This window comes from Tursiops truncatus, chromosome X, assembly GCF_011762595.2.
Source record: "Tursiops truncatus isolate mTurTru1 chromosome X, mTurTru1.mat.Y, whole genome shotgun sequence".
Lineage (NCBI taxonomy): Eukaryota > Metazoa > Chordata > Mammalia > Artiodactyla > Delphinidae > Tursiops > Tursiops truncatus.
Window position 1 is genome coordinate 73,727,331 of NC_047055.1, and position 27,446 is coordinate 73,754,776.

At 37.3% G+C, this 27,446-nt stretch overlaps 1 protein-coding gene across 1 annotated transcript in view; it reads right to left on the reverse strand.

Moving 5' to 3' along the window:
• The window catches only part of LOC117310195 (dedicator of cytokinesis protein 11-like), a 73,297-nt gene that overhangs the window by 32,502 nt on the left and 13,349 nt on the right, over window positions 1-27,446 (reverse strand). Inside the window, exons 8-12 of the mRNA XM_033849295.2 lie at window positions 24,757-24,823; window positions 23,362-23,409; window positions 21,889-22,031; window positions 20,296-20,411; window positions 17,991-18,128 (exon numbers count right to left, since the gene is read on the reverse strand). Of these exons, the coding sequence (XP_033705186.2) occupies window positions 17,991-18,128; window positions 20,296-20,411; window positions 21,889-22,031; window positions 23,362-23,409; window positions 24,757-24,823 (512 nt within the window). The remainder of the gene's footprint in view (window positions 1-17,990; window positions 18,129-20,295; window positions 20,412-21,888; window positions 22,032-23,361; window positions 23,410-24,756; window positions 24,824-27,446) is intronic.

Genomic DNA, 27,446 nt, shown 5'->3' on the forward strand with positions numbered 1-27,446 from the left:
GAGACAAAGGCACAGAGAGGTTACATAAATTGCCCAAGATCACACAGTAGTTTCAAGGTACAGAAATACAACTGATTTTTGCATGCTCACCTTGTATCCTTCAATTTTGCTGAATTTGTTTATTAGTTCTGATAGTGCTTTTGTGTGTATTATTTAGAATTTTCTATCTATAGAATTATGCCATCTGTTAATAGAGATAGTTTTACTTCTTTTCAACTTGGATACATTTTATTTCTCCTCTTTGCCCATTTGTTCTGGCTAGAACTTCCAGTATAATGTTGAACAACAGTGGTAAAAATGGGCACCCTTGTTCTTATCTTTGGGGGAAATACTTTTTTATCTTTTATCATTGAGTGAGATGTTAGTTGTGAAATTTTCATAATTAATATAATTAGAAATGAAAATGGGGACAATACTAATGGTTTTATAGAAATAAAAAGGATTATAAAAGAGCACCATGAACTATTGTTCACCAACAAATTGGAAAACCTAGATAAAATGGAAAAATTCTAAGAAACACACAATCTATAATATTTCACTTAATAAGGAATAGAAAATCTGAACAGACCTATACAAGTAAGGAGATTTAATCCATAATCAAAGAAAAACTTTCAACAAAGCAAAAGTTGGTGTCAAAATGCTCAAGTGGTGAATTCTATCAGACATTTTAAAAAGTTAACACCTATTCTTCTCAAACTCTTTCAAAATATTGAATATGGGGGAACATTTCCTAACTCATTCCATGATGCTAGTATTACACTGATATCAGGGCCAGACTAAAACACTACAAGAAAAGAAAACTATAGACCAATACCACTTATGTATATTGTTGAAAAAATCCTCAAAAATATTCTAGAAAACTGAATTCATCAACATATTAAAAGGATTATGCATCATGACTATGTAAGACTTATTCCTGGAATGAAAAGATGATTCAACACAATGAAAAAGGCAAATAAATTAGTATTATGATGAAGATATTTTCGATATCAGGGACCTCCTTGTGGATTCCTTAGGAGTCCAGAGACCATGTTGGAAAAGCTACAAGCATAACTCCTTTCCTGCCACATAGGTTATTACTTTAGACTTATTGAATTATCTAATTTAGATTTTTTAATACTGAGACTTTTATCTTAAATCACACTTGCTTGTACATACATAAGAAAATATTTTAAAAAGTAATTTACTAAGGTATTCCTAAAGCTTTCTTACATTAAGAGTTTGGCTCTTCTGAAATGTTTTTGAGTTCAATGTCAATGATGTTCATGATCTTGCACAGAGCATCATTCCATGGGGCATCAAAAGTATTTATGATGCAGAATTTTTAAAAAGAATACTACATTATCTTCTCTAGAATCTTCTTCCTACGTGCCAACACCCATTCTGCAAGTTTAGATGCTGATGCTTTCTTGTTCTTACTAGAGAGTGTCAACAGAAGATTTTCAGAAACTGTCGGCCCTTATACTACTTCTTTCAATAATCCTTAAATGATTTATTAATTGATATAAAGGAATTGCAGTTGTCCACTCATGCCAAAATATTTAAGAGACTCAGGCAATGAAAACTGCTATATCATGACCACGCCTGACCAACAGTGATTATAAGATGCCATCATGACATAAATGCTGATTTCACATATTTCAAAATGTTTAAAAGCATGACTTAGAATTGATTAAATATAGTATTTTAAGTAACAAAATAGCAAGGTGCAGAACGGCGTGTAGAGTGTGTCTCCATTTGTTTGAAAATGTGGGTTTTATCCACAAATGTGCTTGCCTATGCATAGACAAGGTCTAGAACATACACTCTTGTGTTTTCATAACAGCAAATTGATTCCTCTGGAGAGGGTAACTGGTAGCTGAAGGGCAGAGGTGGAATGAAGATTTTATACTGTGTACCCCCATATACTGTTTAGATGTCTTACTATGTCCATCTATTAATTTTTCAATCATAAAAAGCTAGTCTAAATAAAAAATTACACATATTATTAAAACTCATTTTTGTCTTTTACATAGGACTTTCTTAATTACTTTGTGTTTCCTAGGAAGTTGAAACTTCTCCCAGTAAATCACTGAGTATTGTTCTTTACTTCTGACTCAGGCTTGCGGTTCCATTATCCATTTTTCTTACCACTGTCTCCTGTCTTTCTACTGTAATAAATTACCTCAAACTTAGAAACTTAAAATAACACAAATTTATTATCTAACAATTCTGGGGGTCAGAAGTCAAAAATAAATCTTCCTGCACTAAAATGAAAGTTTTAGCAGGGCTGCTTTCCTTACAACTGTCCTTGGGGAGTATCTGTTTCTTGCCTTTTCCAGTTTCTAGAAGCCTCCTACATTCTTTGATTTGTGGCCTTACTCTTCCATCTTCAAAACCAGCAACATCAAATCAACTAATTTCCATGCTGACATCTTTCTACTTCTGTCTTCCCTCCCTCTTCCACTTTTAAAGACTCCTGTGATTATGTTGGGTGCACCTGTATAATCCAGAATAATCTCCTTATTTTAAGGTCAGTAAATTAGCAACCTTAATTCCATCTGTAACCTTAATTACACTTTGCCATGTAACCTAATAAATCACAAGTTCTGGGGATTAAGAATATGCACATCTTTGGTGGACCATTATTCTCTCTACTACATGCTTATTTGGGTCTAACTCTGGAATTACCACTTCCTGATTCAGAGGTGATTGCCATTGGAGTCTTCTCTACTTGCATTCAAGTCACTCTGACTTTTCTCTGCTCCAAAGATTACAAAATCTGGTAACAAAATGACTAATTTTATTATCAAGTGTACTTCCATTCAGTTCCTCACATTCCTACCTAATAGCTTTGTTACTTTGAAGAAATCACTTATTTTTCCGTGTTTCTCTTCTGTTATTTCTAAAATCAGCACAATTACACCTACTCCAACTAATTCATTTCAAAAACATTTACTAGGTAGCTACTACATATCAAACATTAGGCTGGCAGCTGGAGATTCAGAACTAAAACTGCTTCAGTTCCTGTCTTTATGGAGCTCACAACCTAGTAGGGAAATAATACAAATTACACATGGTATGACAAAAAATATATATTGATACACATAGAAAGGAGTGGTTGATTCTGATCATAGCCTCAGGAAGGTGGTAACTATGTGTGAGCTAGACATTACAATCTTATAAAGTATTTACCAGAGAGATAAGGAATTGCCTAATATGTTCTGAAAATTCCAAGCTATTCAGTACTGATGGAGCATGGGATGGGCACTTCTGTTTTTCTCTGTATCTTGGCTGTTGAGAATAAGGCTGCAATAAAGATGAGAGGGCATATACCTCTTCAATATCCTCCTTTTATTTAATTTGGGTATATGGTCAGAAGTGGAATTATTGTATAATATGTTAGATATATGTTTAATTTATTGAGAAACCTCCACATTATTTTCCATAGTGGTTGAACAAGTTTACATTTCCATGAACAATGTACAAGGGTTCACTTTTTGCCACATCCTCACCAATACTTGTTTTCTCTTGTCTTCTTGTTGATAGCCATTCTAAAAGGTAAGAGGTGATATCTCACTGTAGTTTTGATTTGCATTTTCATGATGATTAGTGATGTTGAGCATCTTTTGTTTTACCTGTTAACCATTTGTATGTCTTTGGAAAAATATCTATTTAGTTATTTTGCCCATTTTAATTTAATTTTTGTTATTGAATTAAATGAGTACTTTATATACTTTGGTTATTAACCCATTATCATTACATGGTTTGCAAATGTTTTCTCCCATTCCATAGGTTGCTTTTCAATTTTGTTGTTTCTTTTGCGTGCAGATACTTTTTAGTTTGATGTCCCACTTGCTGTGGTTTGCTTTTGTTGTTTGTGTTTTCAATGTCATATCCAGAAAATAATTGCCAAAACCAATGACAAGGGTCTTCTCCCCTAAGTTTTATTGTAGGAATTTTATGGTATTGGGTCTTATGGCTAACTCTTTGATCCATTTCCAGTTAATTTTTGTGAGCGGTATAATATATGGGTCCAATTTCATTGTTCTGCATGTGTTTATCCAGTTTTCCTGGCACCGTTTGTTGAAGAGACTATACTTTTCTCATTGGGTGTTCTTGTCTCCATAGTTGACTATTAGTTAATGTATATGTGGAGGTTTAATTCTGGGCTATATATTCTGTTCCATTGGTCTATGTGTGTATTTTTTATGCCAGTTTCATAATGTCTTTCCTGAGAAAAAAGAACAAGGCCAGAGGTATCACATTTCCTGGTTTCAAACTGCACTGCAAAGTCATTCTGATTCTTTATATGATATAGGTTATTCACGTTTGGATCTGTAAGAAACTCATTGGATATGTATCCCCTCTCAGAATAAACTAATTTCTCAAACAATAAGTATCCTTATGCTATCATTACATCAATATATATTTTTTTAATCTTTTGGCTGCACCACACGGCATGTGGGATCTTAGTTCCCCGACCAGGGATCGAATCCACATTCCCTGAATTGGAAGTGCAGAGTCTTAACCACTGGACCACCAGGGAAGTCCCCAATAAATTTTTTTAAAGCCAGCCATCCTTGGTTTCCAATGCTCTTCATGTTCATTTTTATTTTTCAAAGTTTCCAGGGTTACATCTCTTTATGAAGCAATATATATCTCAATCATATTATAGTGCACAGCAAACAACACAACAGAAGAAATTAATACTGTTCTAAAAATAAGAGCACCACAAGGTAGATTTCCCACCTCCACTGCCTTGAATCAGGCACTTACCTTCTTTTGGAAAATTGCCAACAGCCCACTAACATTTTTCCTTCTGTAGTCTACCTATCTCTTTACCACCCTCTCAATCCATCTTCTTTCAGACTATCCTTTGTAACCATAGTTCTCATTACAATATCCATTCCTCTCTCATACCCCATACTGACTCAAAAACCATTTACAGAATCATGCCCTAAATCATGGTCATAATATTCAAGGTGCTCTATATTCTGATTCTTACCACAACTCTTTCCTACACAATGTGATATTCTGGAGGTAAAGTGAGGGAAACAAAATACTGGTTTTCTCATCAGACAGATTTGGGAATGAATTGCTATCCTGCTACTAACTTTTTTTGTGACCTTGGTCAAATTACTTAGCCTTTTGGGGCTACAGTCCCCTCATCTGTGAAACAGAGTTTATTGCCTACAATCACAGGAATACTGAGAAACAAATATCATGTCTATAAAACTACCTTGTTAAATTCCTTGTACACAGTAGGATTTACCAGACATCTTTCAAACACGCTGCATCCTTTCATGCCTTTCTCCTTGTTCATGTCACTCACTCTGCCTGGAATGACTTATATGTACATTTAATGACACTTTTTACTGAGTACCCACTAAGCTCTTGCTCAAAAGTGCATAATATAGTTTATGGTACCAAGATGCCTCTCCTTTCTCTGCCTACTTCCCTTCTAGGGTCCACTTCAACTGTTGTCTTCTCTTGGAACCTGTGATCCCCCAAGAAAATATGGTAACCATCAAAACTGATTTGTAAAGCCAAAAGTACCATAGAAAAGCCAGGTTACATATTATTATCATCACTTATACTACTATTAAGCCATCTTCAAGTTTCGGTCGTAAGCACACTTTATATAGTTTTTTAAGATTTTACTCAATATTTTCAACAGTAACTCCTTTAAGGGCACTACCTGATAACTTTCTTTATGATTCAGCTTCTTGACTAATATCAGAACCCCTATATTCTAATGGGCAGTGACATCTTATGATCAAAAATTATTAAATACTCATACCTACTAAACTTATCAGGTCTTGATGAGCTTCATAAAATTAAATTATAGGAATATCTGGAACTGGTGATCTATTTTTAAAGTTTCTTTAATTATTTTCTTGTTTTTCCCCCAGTCTATGCAGGGATATTTAATTCTTTTCATGTAATTCCATTCACTTATTTTAAAAAACTCAAAAGTCTTTAGAAATTTTATTCTTAACTTCTTCATCTCTGCCTTCAGGAGAGGGTCTAATAATTTATACTCTTTTAAAATATTTTTGTTTAACTTCTTATTTTATTTAATTTTATACTGTATTTTTTTCATTTTGGTTAATTTAGCTGGTACTCTAACATTATTATTTTTTTAAATTTTGGTTCAAATCATATTTTTATTAGCTCAGATTTCTTCACATTTCACTGCATTTGGAAGTTTGCTCCCACCTTAATGTGCTTCCCATCCAATCCTAATTGATTAACTTCTACTGATCATTCAAGGTCTTTTCCAAATGACCCCTCCTCAAAAAATAAGCTTAACACTCTCATTCAAAAGTAAATTTTACATAACGCCATATATGACAAATCCACAGCTAAGATTATACTCAACAGTGAAAAGCTGAAAGCATTGTCTCTAAGATCAGGAACAAGACTAGGATGCCCACTCTCACCGTTTTTCTTCAACATAGTTTTGGAATACCTAGCCACAGAAACCAGAGAAGAAAAAGAAAAAAAAAAGGAATCCAAGTTGTAAAAGAAGTAAAACATTCACTATTTGCAGATGACATGATACTATACATACAAAACAGTAAAGATGCTACCAAAAAACTACTAGAGTTTATCAACAAATTTGGTAAAGTGTCAAGATACAAAATTAACACACAGAAATCTGTTGCATTCCTATAAACTAACAATGAAAGATCAGAAAGAGAAATTAAGGAAATAATCCCATTTACCATTGAATTAAAAAGAATAAAATATCTAAGAATAAACCTACCTAAGGTGGCAAAAGACCTGTACTCCAAAAAGTATAAGATGTTGATGAAAGAAATTGAAGATGACACAGATGGAAACATACACTGTATTCCTGGATTGGAAGAAACAACATTGTCAAAATAGAAATACTATCCAAGGCAATCTACAAATTCAGTGCAATTCCTATTAAATTACCAATGGCATTTTACAACACAATTAGAACAAAATTTTTTTTAAGTTATATGGAAATACAAAAGACCCCAAATATGCAAAACAATCTTGAGAAAGAAGAATGGAGCTAAAGAAATCTGGCTCCTTGACTTCAGACCATCCCGCAAAGCTATGGTAATCAAAACACCATGGGACTGGCACAAAAAGAGACACATAGATCAGTGGAACAAGATAGAGAGTCCAGAAGAAAACCCACGCACTTATGTCATAAAATCTACAACAAAGGAGGCAAGAATATACAATGGAGAAAAGACAGTCTCTTCAGTAAGTGGTGCTAGGAAATCTGGACAGCTGTATGTAAAAGAATGAAATGATAACATTCTCTAACACCATATACAAAAATAAGATGAAAATGGATTAAAGACCTAAACATAAGACCCAATACTATAAAACTCCTAGAGGAAAACATAAGCAGATCTCTCTTTGACAAAAATCACAGCAATATTTCTTGGATCTGTCTCCTAAAACAAAGGAAACAAAAGCAAAAATAAACAAATGAACCTAATTAAACTTCAAAGCCTTTGCACAGCAAAGGAAACCATAGACAAAAGGAAATGACAACCTACAGAATGGGAGAAAATTTTTGCAAATGATGAAACCGACAAGTGCTTAATTTCCCAAATATCCAAACAGCACATATAGCTTAATATAAAACAAAATTTTTAAATGAGCAGAAGACCTAAATAGATATTTCTCCAAAGAAGACATACAAATGCCCAACAGGCACATGAAAGGAGGCTCAACATCACTAAATATCAGAGAAATGGAAATCAAAACTACAATGAGATATCATCTCAAACCGGTCAGAATGGCCATCATCAAAAAATCTACAAACAATAAATGCTGGAGAGGATGTGGAGAAAAGGGAACACTCTTGCATGGTTGGTGGGAATGTAAATTGATACAGCCACTATGGAGAACAGTATGGAGGTTCCTTATAAAAACAAAAATAGAACTACCATATGACACAGCAATACCACTACTGGGCATATACCCTGAGAAAACCATAATTCAAAAAGAGTCATGTACCACAATGTTCATTGCAGCTCTGTTTACAATAGCCAGGACATGGAAGCAACCTAAGTGTCCATTGACAGATGAATGTATAAAGAAGATGTGGCCCATGTATACAATCGAATATTATTCAGCCATAGAAAGAAAAGAAATTAAGTTATTTGTAGTGAAGTGGATGGACCTAGAATCTGTCATACAGAGTGAAGTTAGTCAGAAAAAGAAAAACAAATACCATGTGCTAATACATATATATGGAATCTAAAAAAAAAAAAAAAAAAAAAAAAACCGGTCATGAAGAACCTAAGGGCAAGACTAAGGGCAAGGGAATAGACACAGACCTACTAGAGAATGAACTTGAAGACACGGGGAGGGGGAAGGGTAAGCTGGAACAAAGTGCGTGAGTGGCATGGCCAATATACACTACCAAATGTAAAATAGATAGCTAGTAGGAAGCAGCCGCATAGCACAGGGAGATAAGCTCGGTGCTTTATGAGCACATAGAGCGGTGGGATAGGGAGGGTGGGAGGGAAACGCAAGAGGGAGGAGATATGGGGATATATGTATACATATAGCTGATTCACTTTGTTATACAGCAGAAACTAACACAACATTGTAAAGCAATTATACTCCAACAAAGATTAAAAAAAAAAGCAGTTCTAAGAGGAAAGTTTATAGCAATAAAAGATTACCACAGGAAACAATAAAACAAAAATCCCAAAAAAGCAACCTAAGCTTACACTTAAATGAAGTAGAAAAAGAACAAACAAAAGCCAGTGTTGGTAGAAGAAATGAGAGATGAGAGAAGAAATAAGTGAAATGAAGACTAAATAAAAAACTAAATAAAAATAAGAAAGAACAATGAAACTAAGAACTTTATTTATGAAAAGATAAAGAAGATTGATAAACCATTAGTCAAACGATCAATAAGAGAGACCAAGTATAATCAGAAATGAAACAGAAGAAGTCAAAACTGACATTATAGAAATAGAAAGGATCATAAGAGATTACTACAAATAATTATGCAAAAATTAAATAGAAAATCTAGAAGATATGGAGAAATTCCTAGAAATGTACAATCTCACAAGATAGGACCAGGAAGAAATGGAAAATATCCACAGACCAAGTATCAGTAAAGAAATTGAAACAGTAATAAAGAAAACTTCCAACAAACAAAACCCTAGGAGCAGACAGCTTCACAGGTAAATACTACCAAACATTTAGAGAAGAGTTAATGCCTGTCCTCAAAATGTTCCAAATACTTGCAGAGGAATGAACACTTCCAAACTCATTCTATGTAGCCAGCATTCCCTTGATAACAAAACAAAACAAAAATATAAATAAAAAACAGAAAGAAAATTACTGACCAGTATTACTGAGGAACATAGGTGCAAAATCCTCAACAAAATACTAGCAATCCAAATTCAACAACACATTAAAAGGTCCATCACCATGATCAAGTGGGATTTATCCCAGAGATGCAAGTATGGATCAAACCACAAATCAGTCAATTTGATACACCACAGTAATAAAGTAAAGAAAAAAAAATTATGAGCATCTCGAAAGATGCAGAAAACTGTTGAGAAAATTTAATATCCATTTATGATAAGAGCTCTCAATATAATATGTACAGAGGGAACATATTTCAACACAATAAAGGCCATATATGACAAATCAACAGCTAACATCATACCCTATGTTGAAAAGCTGAAAGAACTTCCTATAAGTTCAGGATGCCCATTCTCACCACTTTTATTTAACAGTATTGGGAGAGACAGGGAAGTTGGCGGAAGAGTAAGACATGGAGATCACTTCCTCCCCACAGATACACCAGAAATACATCTACACATGGAAAAACTCCTACAGAACACCCACTGAATGCTGGCAGAAGACCTCAGACCTCCCAAAAGACAAGAAACTCCCCAGGTACCTGGGTAGGCCAAAAGAAAAAAGAAAAGACAAAAGAATAGGGACAGGACCTACACCAGTGGGAGGGAGCTGTGAAGGAGGAAAGGTTTCCACACACTAGGAAGCCCCTTCACAGGTGGAGACTGCGGGTGGCAGAGGGGGGAAGCTTCGGAGCTGTGGAGGAGAGCACATCAACAGGGGTGCGCAGGGCAAAGTGGAGAGATTCCCGCACAGAAGATCAGTGCCAACCAGCACTCACCTGCCCGAGAGGCTTGCCTGCTCACCCGCCAGGGCGGGCGGGGGCTGGGAGCTGAGGCTCGGGCTTTGGTCAGATGCTGGGAGAGGACCGGCGACTTGAACACAGCCTGAAGGGGTTGTGCACCACGGCTAGCCGGGAGGGAGTCCGGGGAAAACTCTGGACCTGCCGAAGAGGCAAGAGACATATCTTCCCTCTTGGTTTGCTGGTGCACGAGGAGAGGGGCTTAAGAGCGCTGCCTAAAGGAGCTCCACAGACAGGTGCGAGCTGCGGCTAACAGCGCAGACCCGAGAGACGGGCATGAGACGCTAAGGCTGCTGTTGCCGCCACCAAGAAGCCTCTTTGTGAGCACAGGTCACTAACCACACCACCCTTCCAGGGAGCCTGTACAGCCCGCCACTGCCAGCGTCATGGGATCCAGGGACAACTTCCCCGGGAGAACGAACGGCGCGCCTGAGGCTGGTGCAACGTCCCGCTGGCCTCTGCCACTGCAGGGTTGCCCCGCACTCCATGTCCCTCCCTCCCTCCCCATGGCCTGACTGAGTCAGAGACCCTGAATCAGCTGCTCCTTTAACCCCGTTCTGTCTGAGCTAAGAAAAGATGCCCTCCGGCGACCTACATGCAGAGGCAGGGCCAAATCCAAAGCTGAGCCCCAGGAGCTGTGCGAACATAGAAGAGAAAGGGAAATTTCTCCCAGCAGCCTCAGGAGCAGCGGATTAAATCTTCACAAACAACTTGATGAACCCTGCATCAGTGGAATACCTGAATAGACAACAAATCATCCCAAATTGAGGAGGTGGACTTTGAGAGCAAAATTCATTATATTTTCCTCTTTTCTTCTTTTTGTGAGTGTGTATGTTTCTGTGTGAGATTTTGTCTGTATAGCTTTGCTTTCACCATTTGTCCTAGGGTTCTGTTTGTCCGTTTTCTTTAATTTTTTAAAAATAATTATTTTTTATTTTAATAACTTTATTTTATCTTTATTTTATTTTATTTCATCCTCTTTCTTTCTTTTTTCTGTCTACTTTTTCTCCCTTTTATTCTGAGCCGAGTGGATGAAAGGCTCTTGGTGCTGCAGCCAGGAGTTAGTGTTGTGCCTCTGACGTGGGAGAGGCAGCTTCAGGACACTGTTCCACAAAAGACCTCCCAGCTCCACAAAATATCAAACGGCGAAAATCACCCAGAGATCTCCATCTCAACACCAAAACCCAGCTTCACTCAAAGACCAGCAAGCTAGAGTGCTGGACACCCTATGCCAGACAACTAGCAAGACAGGAACACAACACCACCCATTAGCAGAGAGGCTGCCTAAAATCATAATAAGGCCACAGACACCTCAAAACACACCACCAGACGTGGAACTGCCCACCAGAAAGACAAGATCCAGGCTCATCCACCAGAAGACAGAAACTAGTCCCTTCCACCAGGAGGCCTACACAACCCACTGAACCAACTTTAGCCACTGGGGACAGACACCAAAAACAACGGGAAGTACAAACCTGCAGCCTTCAAAAAGGAGACCCCAAGCAGAGTAAGATAAGCAAAATGAGAAGACAGAAAAATACACAGCAGATGAAGGAGCAAGGTAAAAACCCACAAGACCTAACAAAGGACGAGGAAATAGGCAGTCGACCTGAGAAAGAATTCAGAATAATGATAGTAAAGATGATCCAAAATCTTGGAAATAGAATAGAGAAAATGCAAGAGACATTTAAGAAGGACCTAGAAGAACTAAAGAGGAAACAAGCAACCATGAACAACACAAAAAATGAAATTAAAAATACTCTAGAAGGGATCAAGAGCAGAATAACTGAGGCAGAAGAACGGATAAGTGCCCTGGGAGATAAAATAGTGGAAAAAACTACTGCAGAACAGAATAAAGAAAAAAGAATGAAAAGAACTGAGGACAGTCTCAGAGACCTCTGGGACAACATTAAACACACCAACATAAGAATTACAGGGGTCCCAGTAGATAAGAGAAAAAAAAAGGGACTGAGAAAATATTTGAGGAGATTAGATTTGAAAACTTCCCTAATATGGGAAAGCAAATAGTTAATCAATTACATTAAGCACAGAGAGGCCCATACAGGATAAATCCAAGGAGAAACATGCCAAGACACATATTAATCAAACTATCAAAAATTAAATACAAAGAAAACATATTAAAAGCAGCAAGGGAAAAACAACAAATAACACACAAGGGAATCTCCATAAGGATAACAGCTGATCTTTCAGCAGAAAATCTGCAAGCCAGAAAGGAGTGGCAGACATATTTAAAGAGATGAAGGAGAAAAAGCTACAACCAAGATTACTCTACCAAGCAAGGATCTCATTGAGATTTGATGGAGAAATTAAAACATTTACAGACAAACAAAAGCTGAGAGAGGTTAGCACCACCAAACCAGCATTAAAACAAATGCTAAAGGAACTTCTCTAGGCAAGAAACACAGGAAAAGGAAAAGACCTACAATAACAAAACCAAAACAATTAAGAAAATGGGAATAGGAACATACATATTGATAATTGCCTTAAATGTAAATGGACTAAATGCTCCCACCAAAAAACACAGACTGGCTGAATGGATACCAAAACATGACCCATATATATGCTATCTACAAGAGACCCACTTCGAACCTAGGGAAACATACAGAGTGAAAGTGAGGGGATGGAAAAAGATATTCCATGCAAATGGAAACCAAAAGTAAGCTCTAGTAGCAATTCTCATATCAGACAAAATTGACTTTAAAATAAAGACTATTAGAGGAGACAAAGAAGGACACTACATAATGATCAAGGGATTGATCCAAGAAGATATAACAATTGTAAATACTTATGCACCCAACATAGGAGCACCTCAATACATATGGCAAAAACTAACAGCCATAAAAGGGGAAATCGACAGTAACACATTCATAGTAGGGGACTTTAACACCCCACTTTCACCCATGGACAGATCATCCAAAATGAAAATAAATAAGGAAACACAAACTTTAAATCATACATTAAACAAGATGGACTTCATTGATATTTATAGGACATTCCATCCAAAAACAACAGAATACACATTTTTCTCAAGTGCTCATGGAACATTCTCCAAGACAGATCATATCTTCGGTCACAAATCAAGCCTTGGTAAATTTAAGAAAATTGAAATTGTATCAAGTATCTTTTCCGACCACAACGCTATGAGACTAGATATCAATTACAGGAAAAGATCTGTAAAAAATATAAACACATGGAGGCTAAGCAATACACTACTTAATAATGAAGTGATCACTGAAGAAATCAAAGACAAAATCAAAAAATACCTAGAAACAAATGACAATGGAGACACGATGACCCAAAACCTATGGGATGCAGGAAAAGCAGTTCTAGGAGGGAAGTTTATAGCACTACAATCCTACCTTAAGAAACAGGAAACATCTCGAATAAACAAACTAACCATGCACCTAAAGCAATTAGAGAAAGAAGAGCAAAAAAACCCCAAAGCTAGCAGAAGGAAATAAATCATAAAGATCAGATCAGAAATAAATGAAAAAGAAAGGAAGGAAACGCTAGCAAAGATCAATAAAACTAAAAGCTGGTTCTTTGAGAAGATAAACAAAATAGATAAACCATTAGCCAGATTCATCAAGAAAAAAAGGGAGAAGACTCAAATCAATAGAATTAACAAATGAAAAAGGAGAAGTAACAACTGACACTGCAGAAATACAAAAGATCATGAGAGATTACTACAAGCAACTCTATGCCAATAAAATGGACAACCTGGAAGAAATGGACAAATTCTTAGAAATGCACAACCTGCCAAGGCTGAATCAGGAAGAAACAGAAAATATGAACAGACCAATCACAAGCACTGAAATTGAAACTGTGATTAAAAATCTTCCAACAAACAAAAGCCCAGGACCAGATGGCTTCACAGGCGAATTCTATCAAACATTTAGAGAAGAGCTAACACCTATCCTTCTTGAACTCTTCCAAATAGAGCAGAGGGAGGAACACTCCCAAACTCATTCTATGAGGCCACCATCACCTAGATACCAAAACCAGACAAGGATGTCACAAAGAAAGAAAACTACAGGCCAATATCACTGATGAACATTGATGCAAAAATCCTCAACAAAATACTAGCAAACAGAATCCAACAGCACATTAAAAGGATCATACACCATGATCAAGTGGGGTTTATTCCAGGAATGCAAGCATTCTTCCAAATACACAAATCAATGAACGTGATACACCATATTAACAAATTGAAGGAGAAAAACCATATGATCATCTCAATAGATTCAGAGAAAGCTTTCGACAAAATTCAACACTCATTTATGATTAAATCCCAGCAGAAGGTAGGCATAGAGGGAACTTTCCTCAACATAATAAAGGCCATATATGAAAAAAACCACAGCCAACATCATCCTCAATGGTGAAAAACTGAAAGCATTTCCACTAAGATCAGGAACAAGACAAGGTTGCCCACTCTAACCACTCTTATTCAACATAGTTTTGGAAGTTTTAGCCACAGCAATCAGAGAAGAAAAGGAAATAAAAGGAATCCAAATCAGAAAAGAAGAAGTAAAGCTGTCACTGTTTGCAGATGACATGATACTATACATAGAGAATCCTAAAGATGCTACCAGAAAACTACTAGAGCTAATCAATGAATTTGGTAAAGTAGCAGGATACAAAATTAATGCACAGAAACCTCTGGCATTCCTATACACTAATGATGAAAAATCTGAAAGTGAAATCAAGAAAACACTCCCATTTACCATTGCAACAAAAAGACTAAAATATCTAGGAATAAACCTACATATGGAGACAAAAGACCTGTATGCAGAAAATTATAAGACACTGATGAAAGAAATTAAAGATGATACAAATAGATGGAGAGATATACCATGTTCCTGGATTGGAAGAATCAACATTGTGAAAATGACTCTAGTACCCAAAGCAATCTATAGATTCAATGCAATCCCTATCAAACTACCACTGGCATTTTTCACAGAACTAGAACAAAAAAAAATCACAATTTGTATGGAAACACAAAAGACCCCGAATAGCCAAAGGAATCCTGAGAACGAAAAACGAAGCTGGAGGAATCAGGCTCCCTGACTTCAGCTTATACTACAAAGCTACGGTAATCAAGACAGCATAGTACTGGCACAAAAACAGAAAGACAGATCAATGGAACAGGATAGAAAGCCCAGAGATAAACCCACGCATATATGGTCACCTTATCTTTGATAAAGGAGGCAGGAATGTACAGTGGAGAAAGGACAGCCTCTTCAATACGTGGTGCTGGGAAAACTAGACAGGTACATGTAAAAGTATGAGATTAGATCACTCCCTAAACCATACACAAAAATAAGCTCAAAATGGATTAAAGACCTAAATGTAAGGCCACAAACTATCAAACTCTTAGAGGAAAACATAGGAAGAACACTCTATGACATAAATCACAGCAAGATCCTTTTTGACCCACCTCCTAGAGAAATGGAAATGAAAACAAAAATAAACAAATGGGACCTAATGAAACTTCAAAGCTTTTGCACAGCAGAGGAAACCATAAACAAGACCAAAAGACAACCCTCAGAATGGGAGAAAATATTTGCAAATGAAGCAACTGACAAAGGATTAATCTCCAAAATGTATAAGCAGCTCATGCAGCTCAATAACAAAAAAACAAACAACCCAATCCAAAAATGGGCAGAAGACCTAAATAGACATTTCTCCAAAGAAGATATACAGACTGCCAACAAACACATGAAAGAATGCTCAACATTATTAATGATTAGAGAAATGCAAATCAAAACTACAATGAGATATCATCTCACACCAGTCAGAATGGCCATCATCAAAAAATCTAGAAACAATAAATGCTAGAGAGGTTGTGGAGAAAAGGGAACACTCTTGCACTGCTGGTGGGAATGTGAATTGGTACAGCCACTATGGAGAACAGTATGGAGGTTCCTTAAAAAACTACAAATAGAACTACCATATGACCCAGCAATCCCACTACTAGGCATATACCCTGAGAAAACCATAATTCAGAAAGAGTCATGTACCAAAATGCTCATTACAGCTCTATTTACAATAGCCCAGAGATGGAAACAACCTAAGTGTCCATCATCGGATGAATGGATAAAGAAGAATGTGGCACATACATACAATGCAATATTACTCAGCCATAAAATGAAATGAAATTGAACTATTTGTAATGAGGTGGATGGACCTAGAGTCTGTCATACAGAGTGAAGTAAGTCTGAAAGAGAAAGACAAATACAGTATGCTAACACATATATATGGAATTTAAGGGAAAAAAATGTCATGAAGAACCTAGGGGTAAGACAGGAATAAAGACACAGACCTACTGGAGAATGAAGTTGAGGATATGGAGAGGGGGAAGGGTAAGCTGTGACAAAGCGAGAGAGAGGCATGGACATACATACCGTACTAAACGTAAGGTAGATAGCTAGTAGGAAGCAGCCGCATAGCACAGGGAGATCAGCTCGGTGCTTTGTGACCACCTAGAGGGGTGGGATAGCGAGGGTGGGAGGGAGGGAGACGCAAGAGGGAAGAGATATGGGAACATATGTATATGTATAACTGATTCTCTTTGTTATAAAGCAGAAACTAATACACCATTGTAAAGCAATTATACTCCAATAAAGATGTAAAAATATATATATATTAAAGAATGGCAATTTAGGGCTTCCCTGGTGGCGTAGTGGTTAAGAATCTGCCTCCCAATGCAGGGACATGGTTTCAAGCCCTCATCCGGGAAGATCCCACATGCCGCGGAGCAACTAAGCCCCTGCGCCACAACTACTGAACCTGCGTTCTAGAGCCTGCGATCCACAACTACTGAGCCCACGTGCCGCAACTACTGAAGCCCGCACGCATGGAGCCCATGTTCCGCAACAAGAGAAGCCACCACAATGAGTAGCCCGCGCACCACAACAAAGAATAGCCCCCGCTCGCCGCAACTAGGGACAGCCCGCGAGCAGCAACAAAGACCCAACGCAGCCAAAAATTAAAAAATTAAAAAAAAAAAGAACGTCAATTTAAAAATAAACCTTCAAGATCACCTGATTTTTATATCAGTTAAACCCTGTAAGTTGCCATACAAATAATGACAAAAAAGTTTTCCATGCTCAGCTATCCTATTACACAAATCGGTTAACTGAATTTGTCTTGTTGGAGTTACACATACTAGAGTGGAGGCCTAGACTGTGCCTTTCCATAATTTTAACTCCATCTTGCTTCCTAATGCTTTTAATTATGTTTAAAAGCTATCAAAACCAGATCAGAAATAAATCTTGCTATCTGTTTCAGTCACACTTATCCTAAAAGCCTAGTCTGAAGTTTTAGTTTGGATGAGGTAAGTGGCCTGAACATTTAGAGGCCACCGATACAATTCGCACTGAAAGGAAGGATTCATTCATCTGAACATGTATTGAGTGCCTACAATTTGCAAGATATCATACAAGGCCCTGGGGTTATAAGCCTTGGTCTCTGCTTTCAAAGTGCTTATACACGAGTACCCTCACAGCTTATATATCTTCAGCATGACAATACTTTAAAAAGAAGCAAAAGAGAAGAAAAACTGGCAGTTGGTAATTTTAAAATGATACTCTTCAGAAAGGAATGACAGGACAAAATAAAAAGCACGTGCTGATTTTAGGGAATGCCTGGTCAGGCTCTCTTTACGTATTTTGCTGTTCTAATATTTACAAGGGTAGGATTTAATGGCTTCCTTATCTGAGGTTTGGAGAGGTCTTCGCAATGATCCCTGTTCACCTTTCCTTCTTGCTATGAAGCAAGGCCACTCGCAGCCACAAAGCTCTGCTCTTACCTTACTAATGAAAGCTCGCAGTGAGGCAAAGACATGTTTCAGCGACACTTCAGATTGCCCATTTTTAAGAAAAGCAAGATGAATATCAAATACTTTTTTCATTAACGGGTTGTGGCCATCATTATTTAAAAGTTGGCTCTATAAAACATGAAAAAAATTTGCAGAAATAGTTTATGCTGCTCCCCCTAGAATGAGAGAACAGGCTTTACCAACATCCTGTTTATCAAACCACTGCTTGAAAAGTAACAATAAAAAGTTTAACATAATCTAAAATCATCTGTGCCATCTTTCAACTTGGAAATCTCAAAATACTATATAAACTACATCTATACTTAATTCCATAATTTTAAATAGATGAAAAAAAATCTTTTTCCAGTATAACACAGCAAATACAGAACTAGTATGGGAAGAGTATTTTCTATTAACCTAACCATATTGCTCCTCAATTCAGAAATCAGTAAATTAAAAATGGATACAAGGTAACCAGCCTTTGTATTTCTCTGACAAAGTAATGTAAGAATTAAGGAAAACATCAATTCCATTTTAAAAGTCTATTATCTAATTTGCTTTTAAATGTATGTTTAGTATAAGACATCTTTAGCCACTGGTGACAAATTAAACCCTCTATGAGTAGATAATAACAGGGATCACAATTGAACAGACTACGTAAATTGTTTAAATGTTCCTTGCAAATAGAGATATAAGAGAAACAACAAATTATAGAGAAATATCTATTGGTTTGTGAACCTTTAAAAAAAAATGCATTGGTTAACACCTCCAGCCCTGCTCTCCTATCCCTCAAGCAACTAATTACCAGGTTACAACTTGGCCAAAAATAACAACAAACCAAAACAATATGCAAACCTGTAACAGATTTAATATAACCTTGATAGCCAGAATCCCTGAATGGTGTTTGATATTTCTGTAAGTCTACTTCTAAGAAGCATGGGGTAGTGGTTAGAAGCATGGACTCTTGTGATAACTGGCCTAGATCAGAATCCTGATTCTGCTAACTAACCACCTATGTGATATTAACTTCCCTGTGAGCCTCAGTTTCCTCATTTTAAAATGGGAAAAATAACAGTATCTATATCACGAAGCTGGTATGAGGATTAAAGGTGAGTTCACATTTATACTTTTAAGTTTATTAAGGTATAATTTACATACCACAAAATTTACCTATTTTAAGTACATGATTCAATTATTTTTGGTAAATTTCCAGAGTTTTGCAACCATTACAACCCAATCATTCCCATCATCTCAAAAAGATCCTTGGTGCCCATTTGCAGTTCTCTTTTCCACCTCCAGACCCATGACAAAAAAGTGAGTTAATATTTCTAAAGCACTTCGGATAGTGCCTGACATCTACCAAGAGATGTATGTTAAACAAATAAGAAGTATTTGGATAGGAGGAAAGAATACAATGCAAACCTTGAGACCAAATGTCTTACTTACTGGCACAATAAAAAATGAATTTTGGCTGCATTTTAATCAGAACTTAATACTTCATAAAGGGATTTTGCAGCCTATTTCTTATTAGTATCTAATTCAGTTTTCCCTGATAAGCCTCTTTGAAAAGCACAGACCAGGTTTCCATAGTAAATCCAGAGGGCTGAAGCAATTAACTGAATTACTTAGAGAAGGGGGGAAGAAAAGAAAAAAAATCTGTATAACTCAGATGAAAAGCCAGCAAGAGTTTTCACTTTTGAGTTCTCCCACTACTGTTACCCTTCATTATAGTTATACAGTCTTTACTTTTCAAAGCACTCTCACATCCATTATCTCATTTTACACCTTCAACAACCCTGCAAGATAATTGCTTTTAATTTCTTCTTATTTTTTTTTAATCCTAGCAATGATGATTTGTATTGAGAGGCAAGCAGCTGAGAAAAACCACCAGGCACCTGACGAGGGAAGCCAGCCAGCCGGCCTGCCTGGACATCATCTGGCTTGACAAGATACCTCATCACAACGGGTGCTTGGATAAACTGACTCATTCATAATTTGGGCTAAAAATTACTGGATATTTTCATAAAAGTGTGAAAGAAAACTGTTTTTAAACAGGAAAATAAAAGAGAAGGGAAATTCAGGGCAAATTAGTCCAATCCTCTCATTTTATGGATGTGGCACACGAGTCTCAGTGATTTCCCAAGGTCACACAGGAGCCAAACTAGGTCTGCCATCCAAGTTTCCTGACTGCTCACTGGGGGTTTTTATACTATACTAAGCTTCGTCTGACTAATTAGTTTTTGCATAATATTTTCTTTGCAATGATACCGACTGAGTTCTAACTCTTCATGTTTACCTTGAAGCACTGGGTGAAAAATGATATGGTATCTAGTACTGTTAGGGAAACTTCAGTAGCAGTATTGCCTTCAAGAAGTGCCTGATGGAAAATGTCTGCTTCAGTTGTTGCAGAACCTGGGATTTAAAAAAAAAAGAAAATTAAAACTGCCCAACAGGGCTTCCCTGGTGGCGCAGTGGTTGAGAGTCCGCCTGCCGATGCAGGGGACACGGGTTCGTGCCCTGGTCCGGGAAGATCCCACATGCTGCGGAGCGGCTGGGCCCGTGAGCCATGGCCGCTGATCCTGTGCGTCCGGAGCCTGTGCTCCGCAACGGGAGAGGCCACAACAGTGAGAGGCCCGTGTATCGCAAAAAAAAAAAAAAAAAAAAACTGCCCAACACAGAGATTCACATAACAGTTTTGAATGATTTTCTCCTCCAAAGACTCAGAGAGAGAGACAAACACAAAGAAAGCAGGCTTTCAATACCTGCAGACTTAATGAGTTTCACTGTATTTACTCCTTAATCAAATATGCTCTGGGTTAATCAATTCCACTAATTTTTACTTCAGCTCTGTTATCAACAGCTCTGCAACAAATAATTAGGTGCCCCCTTCTTTGGAGACAAGATTTCAGTGATGAACTATGGTGATGTAACCAGGAAATAACGCAGGAGGCATTTTAGGCTGTGCTGTTAATTATGTGTGCAAAAATGAGAAACTCATAGAAATGCAGCTACATTACATACAGTGGCACCCTATGGCCAGATGTTTTCAATGATGCCAATGGTATGAGACGTTTCTAAATCAGAAGGAAAACAAAGCATCTGGGCTAACTGAAATACATAGGTTCATTATACTGATATTTTTACAAGTGACAAAGAGCAAAGCTGAAGGCTGTAAGACTTGCATTTTTTTAAAGGTCTTGACTATTAGCTCAGGTCCATCTGCTCAAGACATTTGTTTTTATTATTAGCCCTATCGCAAAGCCAGTTCTGCTGGCTTCCTTTTATGCAATCCCCAAAGGACTGTGTGGAAATGAACGTTTATCTCACTCTCTGACTTTTTTATTAATATTTGTTTTTCAGAGGATAGCATCCATTTATATAACCCTGTAGCTTCCTCCTTGTCCTATTCAACTTGTCAGTACTTCACCTGTGTGAAATACATCTTTGTCAAAATACTATTTACAGTTCTTTGATTTCTGCAGTCAGCTCAGCATGGATAATCCCTTAAGATCACTGAATGAACAATAGTAACTCTAAACAAATATTATACATACTATTATATTAAGATGCCGTTATTTGCATTAAAGTAGGAATAAAGGATATCGAATGTAAAATAATATAAGAACAATAATTCAAAGGGAAAATTAACTTCCTTGATATTGAACTAAGAAAAAACCCATCATTACCTAAAATTGCTGAAAAATCCATGCATATTTTATCATATATTCACATATGATGAAATGACTGTTCATAAACAGAGATATGCAATTGTATCTATGTATGGGAAATGATTACCAATTGTATTGGAGATTTAAGCCAGTACTTCTTTAAGATTAAATAGTACTAATATCTGTTTCAAATGGGTACCCTACACACATTTTTCACTTACTGTGATTAAGTGTAAATGAACTTTCCAGGCTACTAAGATGCTGAAGCCGGGCCTGCATTATTCCTGATCTGTTTCGAAGAGCTGGCATGGTTTGCGATTTTCGGTCTATTCCAAAGTGTTTTGACATCCAGGCATCATGCACCCTAAAATAAATGTTAAAGTTAGGAAATGGAGCACTCTAAGAATACATCTCAACGTTAGATTTTTTAAACTAATAAATGACTAGGTTTCCACATAAACACTGTGTTATGCTCAGTATTTACTTGGCTTAAATGAGGCATCATTGGAAATTGTATGAAGCTTAATGTATATTTAAAATAGCTTATACTATACGAATACAAGTAAGGAATTTAGAGAGAGTTTCTTACTTCCCTTCTTCTTCTCAAAAATATCAGAGTAAAGTGGACAACACTCCAATAAGATCCAGTCTTTTCTCAGGAGGTAAGGAAAGGCAAGAGTCAGAGAAAACAGTGAGAGGGATACTAGGAGTTGACATAAGGTGGAAGAATTCCTGGAGTTAGATGTTTAAGAATGAGTGCCTATCTAATCTGTTTCTGGACCCAAGTTAAACTTGGAGCAGAAATTTTTACTCTATAAACATGTCTATTTGCACATTTTTCTTTGTTTTCCTTTAATTTTAAGATTCCATTAAAAAAAATTACAACCGGGTAATACAGGAACTAAGGAAGAAAAAGAGTTTCTCTATCCTCTAATAAACATAGAGGGTGGATCAGCAGAATCTTAGAGGTTAAGGTTCATGGTGGTAGTTACCATACTAGTTCTAAACCAGTTCCCAGTGCTGGGAAGACAGTGGAAATCATCCCTTGAATTATTAGGATGTTCCAGAGACTCAGCAATAAACCCCATCCAAACAGCCTCTTTAGTTTTTGGAAGTGCCATGGAATTTACTTAAAAAAAGAATTCTATTTGAATTCCTTTAATGACTAACTCTACCCCTGAAATATATCTTATTGAAATAAGTAATCTTTTCCTTACAGTTTCTCAAACGTTTTCTTAAGTATTTATTTCACTAAGACTTACACAGCAAAAAGAAGAAATAAATAATATATAGTGCATGTCCCGATTGCTGCTGGGGATTTCTATTCACGTTAGTAACTGAGGTGAGTATTGACAGGTTGTAGATAAAAGTACAGATCTTACAGTTGTCCTCACTTTACGATTTCCTGCCTTCCCCTTGATCTAGCCCTTTCTCACATCCTTCAGAAGAGACAAGCATCTGTTCTAGGATTAGAACAGAAACTCTGCATATCAGTCTAATGATTACCCTCTGGAAAACTTAAAAAATGTTCACATCAGATTAATTTCAACTGTGAGTTGAGATGCATTAAATAAATCATGGGTATCTTAATGTCAACTCAAAATGAATCATCTAGGTTATACATGGCATAATTAAGACTGCCCTCTGTTGGAAGAGAAGAAAAAAGGTGGAAATTGCAGTGCTATGGGAATTACCTTGCTATGTTTCTTTTCCCCATATATCTAAAGTGAAACAAACATACTCTAGAAAGAAAAACAATAGCATGTTAGTAAGATATTACCATACTTTGCATTTTAACAAGTAATATTTGAAAATTCATGTGTCACAAAGAACGACCCATTTAAAATCATATTACAATAATATGTTTTGGTATACAAAAATAAATATACAAATAACTACTTGCCATATTATATCTTTCTACATTTATTTGCTACAATTACATCAACACCAAAAAGCTCCATGTCTTCATATACAATTCTAATGACATATTTTTTAGAAAACCGTCAATGCAAATCATCCTTTGTGCTTTATAGTGTGTATCACAGCAAAGGTCTCTAGCACAGTCAGTAACACCTAAAAAGGTTCTTAAGCCCTAAAAATTGGGGCAATTGCTATATTTTTTATAATGGCATTAAAACACTTTCTAGTATGGAAAATCTCAAACACCAAAGTAAAGAGGACAGCAAACTAAATCCCACATACCCAGCACCCACCAGCTTCAACAATTATCAACTCATGGCCATTCTTAACTTATACCCCAAACAGGTCCCATGCTCTCCCTCCACACTCCCTACCGCCTTTATTTTTTTTTAAGTAAATCCCCAACATCATATATTTTCATTAGTAAACATTTCAATATAATTAGAGTAGTTTTTCTAATCATAACTTTTATTTGCTGACATTTTCTGCAAAATTTTGAAAGACTTTACTAAGTTTTTATGCATAGATTACCCTCTGTGTTTTGGTAGACACACACGATATCATATATGTGTACTATTTATTTAGAAATTTCTTACATTTCATTCTAATTTTTCTTTTAGCTTTCAATAATGACATAAAAATAGCTCAGCATACAATATAGGACAATTTCCAACCTCCACCTAGGAAAAAGGCTAGATTTTTTTCCCTAAGGACCTTGCAATGGAGATATATATATATGGAAATATATATATATACGCATTTCTGAAGTGAGTAGAATTACTCAGCTCTACATGAGAGTACAAACTCTAAATTCCAACATTTAAGCTGCTCCATTAAGACAGCAACTGCTCTAAATGAATGATTTAGGACAGCTGATGCCACTTCCAGTTTTCCAGATCACAGAAAGACTCCTGATGGTCTGCAAGGATGCACTATTATTAGCTAGAGTTTTCTATAATATCACAAGTATTTCATCTCCATGTTTTTCTTCTATCTATGTGTGAAGAACCTGTACATCAGCCTCTAAACTATCAAAATAGTTTAACATCTCCTACATTATTAACAAATATGCTGTTGAAAGCAGAAAAGGGGTAATATTTTATTATGTATAAAAATTAAGCTCCCAAAAATAAGAGGAAATTTTATGAAAATAAGTTAATATAACTTACTCTAGAAGTATAAGAATGTTTATGAGCTCCTGAGGAGATACTTTATTCCAGTAAGTTAAGAGTGTATCTGAAAATGGAATGAATAAAGTGTTACATCTTGAGATAGCATAGATCTTACAGCAAATAGTGCAGTGAACTCCAAAGTACCAATAACTTAGTTTCAGCAACCATTAACTCACAGCCAATTCTGTCTCATCTATATCCTCTCCTCCTATCTCATCTCACTGCCCAATACCCACACTGTATTCTTTTGAATTAATTCCAAATATACCTTTTAATCTGTAATTATTTCAACTTCAACAATTATTTTTATGTATTTCATAAATGTTCTTTTGGATGGCTTACCATCCCTGACGACAGAGGAAGGGAAGTAGACCTGGGGTTTTTAATAAGCTTCCTAAAATTTTATGCAAGATGGTGCATTTAAGTACATTTTTCGGAAGATAGGGTCAAGCACCTTCGCCTGCTACTCAAAGGGCTCTGCGAACCAAACAGTCTGAGAACTCTAAACTTTAGAGGAAGAGACTGATAACTTTCTTTTTCCTCTTTGCCTTCGGATTATCAACCTTGAAGTCCTGGCAATATACAAACATACACACACATTAATGGAACAACTATTTCAGATATAAAAGTCCCTTAAACCTATCACATACACTTCTCTTTTGAGCTCTTCCCTTTTTTTTTTTTTTTAACTTTCAACACACTCATGGAGACTTTTTTAAAAAGAAAAATATTGCCCTCACTTAACCTTCCATTCCTTTTTTATCCTGCTCAGATATAGCTAATGGTGTCAGCAGGTCCACTTCTAAATTTAAAAAGCTGGTAGGGATCGCAAAAGTAGGCAATGACGTAATGGCCTGCCCCGCGAGAGCCTCTGAAGATAGGGATGGACGACTAGGTAATGTTGGCTAAACGGAGGGGTGACAGGGAGGGAAGAGTGTGTGGGTTTTGACTTTATTTCCCCAATTTACTCAAGACCATGAGTATTGATAGTTTTCAATGTTTATAAAATACTGATCATCAGGAATAAGATGCTAACATAAGGTCAAATTGGATTTGTTTCAAAAATAAAGTGAGCGCTGACTTCCGGTCCACCCCCACCACCCCCGTCCACCTTCGGGCACCCTTCCGGCTCAGCGCAGCATGGCTCTCCCAGAAGTCACTGCGTTTCCGGTCTCTCCAGCCTCTCATCACAGGCCGGCTTGCAGGCACCACCTTACTTCTGCGCACTGGCTCTTCCCGCCAAAAGGAGGCTCGGGTCTCCTTTCCGCCGCCAAACCGGGCCCTTCTGTCTACCCCCGAGCCATCCTCGCACCCGCCTTGTGCTCTGAAGCCTCTTCGCAGGTCTGTAGAAGGGGTGAAACTCTCGTCCCGTTCGAGGCCCAGCTCTAGTCAGCAGCCCTTCCGCCATTTTGCCGGCGGCGGTTTGTCTCCACTGTTTCCCAGTCCCAGTCAGGGAGACGAGATGCAGGCAGGCAACGTGGGTGGAGGAGACAAGGGAAGTGGCCAGAGATCTCCCGCAAAAGATAAAATGCAGGTTAGCGTCTGTGATTTGTCTTCTGACGCTTTTTAAAAAGCCTGGCTAACAGTAAAAGAGCTCCATGACAGGGAGCTACGCTGTCTCTAGGGGAAACTAACCAGTCTGAGGAAAGCAATTGGCAGACAGAAGGCGGACGGGCTCCAGAACCAAAATTAAAGAGTTGATGGAGCAACAGAATATCCTGAATGTCACCATCGATGACCTGCAACATAAGTTAAGCTCCAAAGTATGTGACCGCTGTTCAGTGAACGAAATGTACAGGAAGACGCTACAGAAAGTATTTGACCATATCCAACAACAAAATATGAAGCTTATTGCTGAGCTCACAGAAGAAAGGAATAAATTAAAAGAAAATAAACAGCTTTCTGCAAGACTAAAACTGAAGGAGCAACAGCTTCATCCTTCTAGTTCTGATAGTGATGACGACTTCATTCCTTGCACTCAAAAGAGGGGGCTAGATTTTTCAGTCAGGGACCCTCCACCCGGATCTCAGATGCATCTGCCTGTCAGACTGGTAAAGCAATCAAATACTGAACAGATGAAATCTGGAGGCAAAAAGGAACAGCAACAGAGTTCCAAGTTTCCAATTCCATTTTATAGTAAGGACCTCTCTGCGGTGCCAGAGACCCCTCTGGAGAGTTCCTCTAACAGCAGCAAGCCTGCCACAGGAAGGAGTGCCAACCAGAAGTCACCTGCAAGTCTTCCTTTAACATCTACACCTGGCGCTCAAAGGGGGCATGGATTTCAAGGTGACTTCAGCCGTCCTGAAGACAGGCTTGGCAGTACACAAAAGAAACCGATCTTCACACAGAAGAACTCCACACAAAAACGTAGAGCTCAGAGTTACTTCTCTTGGAGCCCTTCCAGTGTTTCTGCGGGAGAAAACTCACCTACTCCATTAGCACTTGCAACTACAGAGGAATATATGCTTGGTGATACTAGCTTATTTCCTCATTTTACACAGAGAAAGGTAAAGCCTCCTTCATATGTATTTCCTTTTGACTATACATCTCGTGGGAAAAGATCAGTGATTCGTGTTGCTCATCACAAAACTGGATTTTCGGTGAGAGATAGCTGTAACCAGACACCTTCCAATGAAGAGGTGACTGTGAGGAAGAATACTACTGAATCTGCAGGTGCAGCTGGTGCT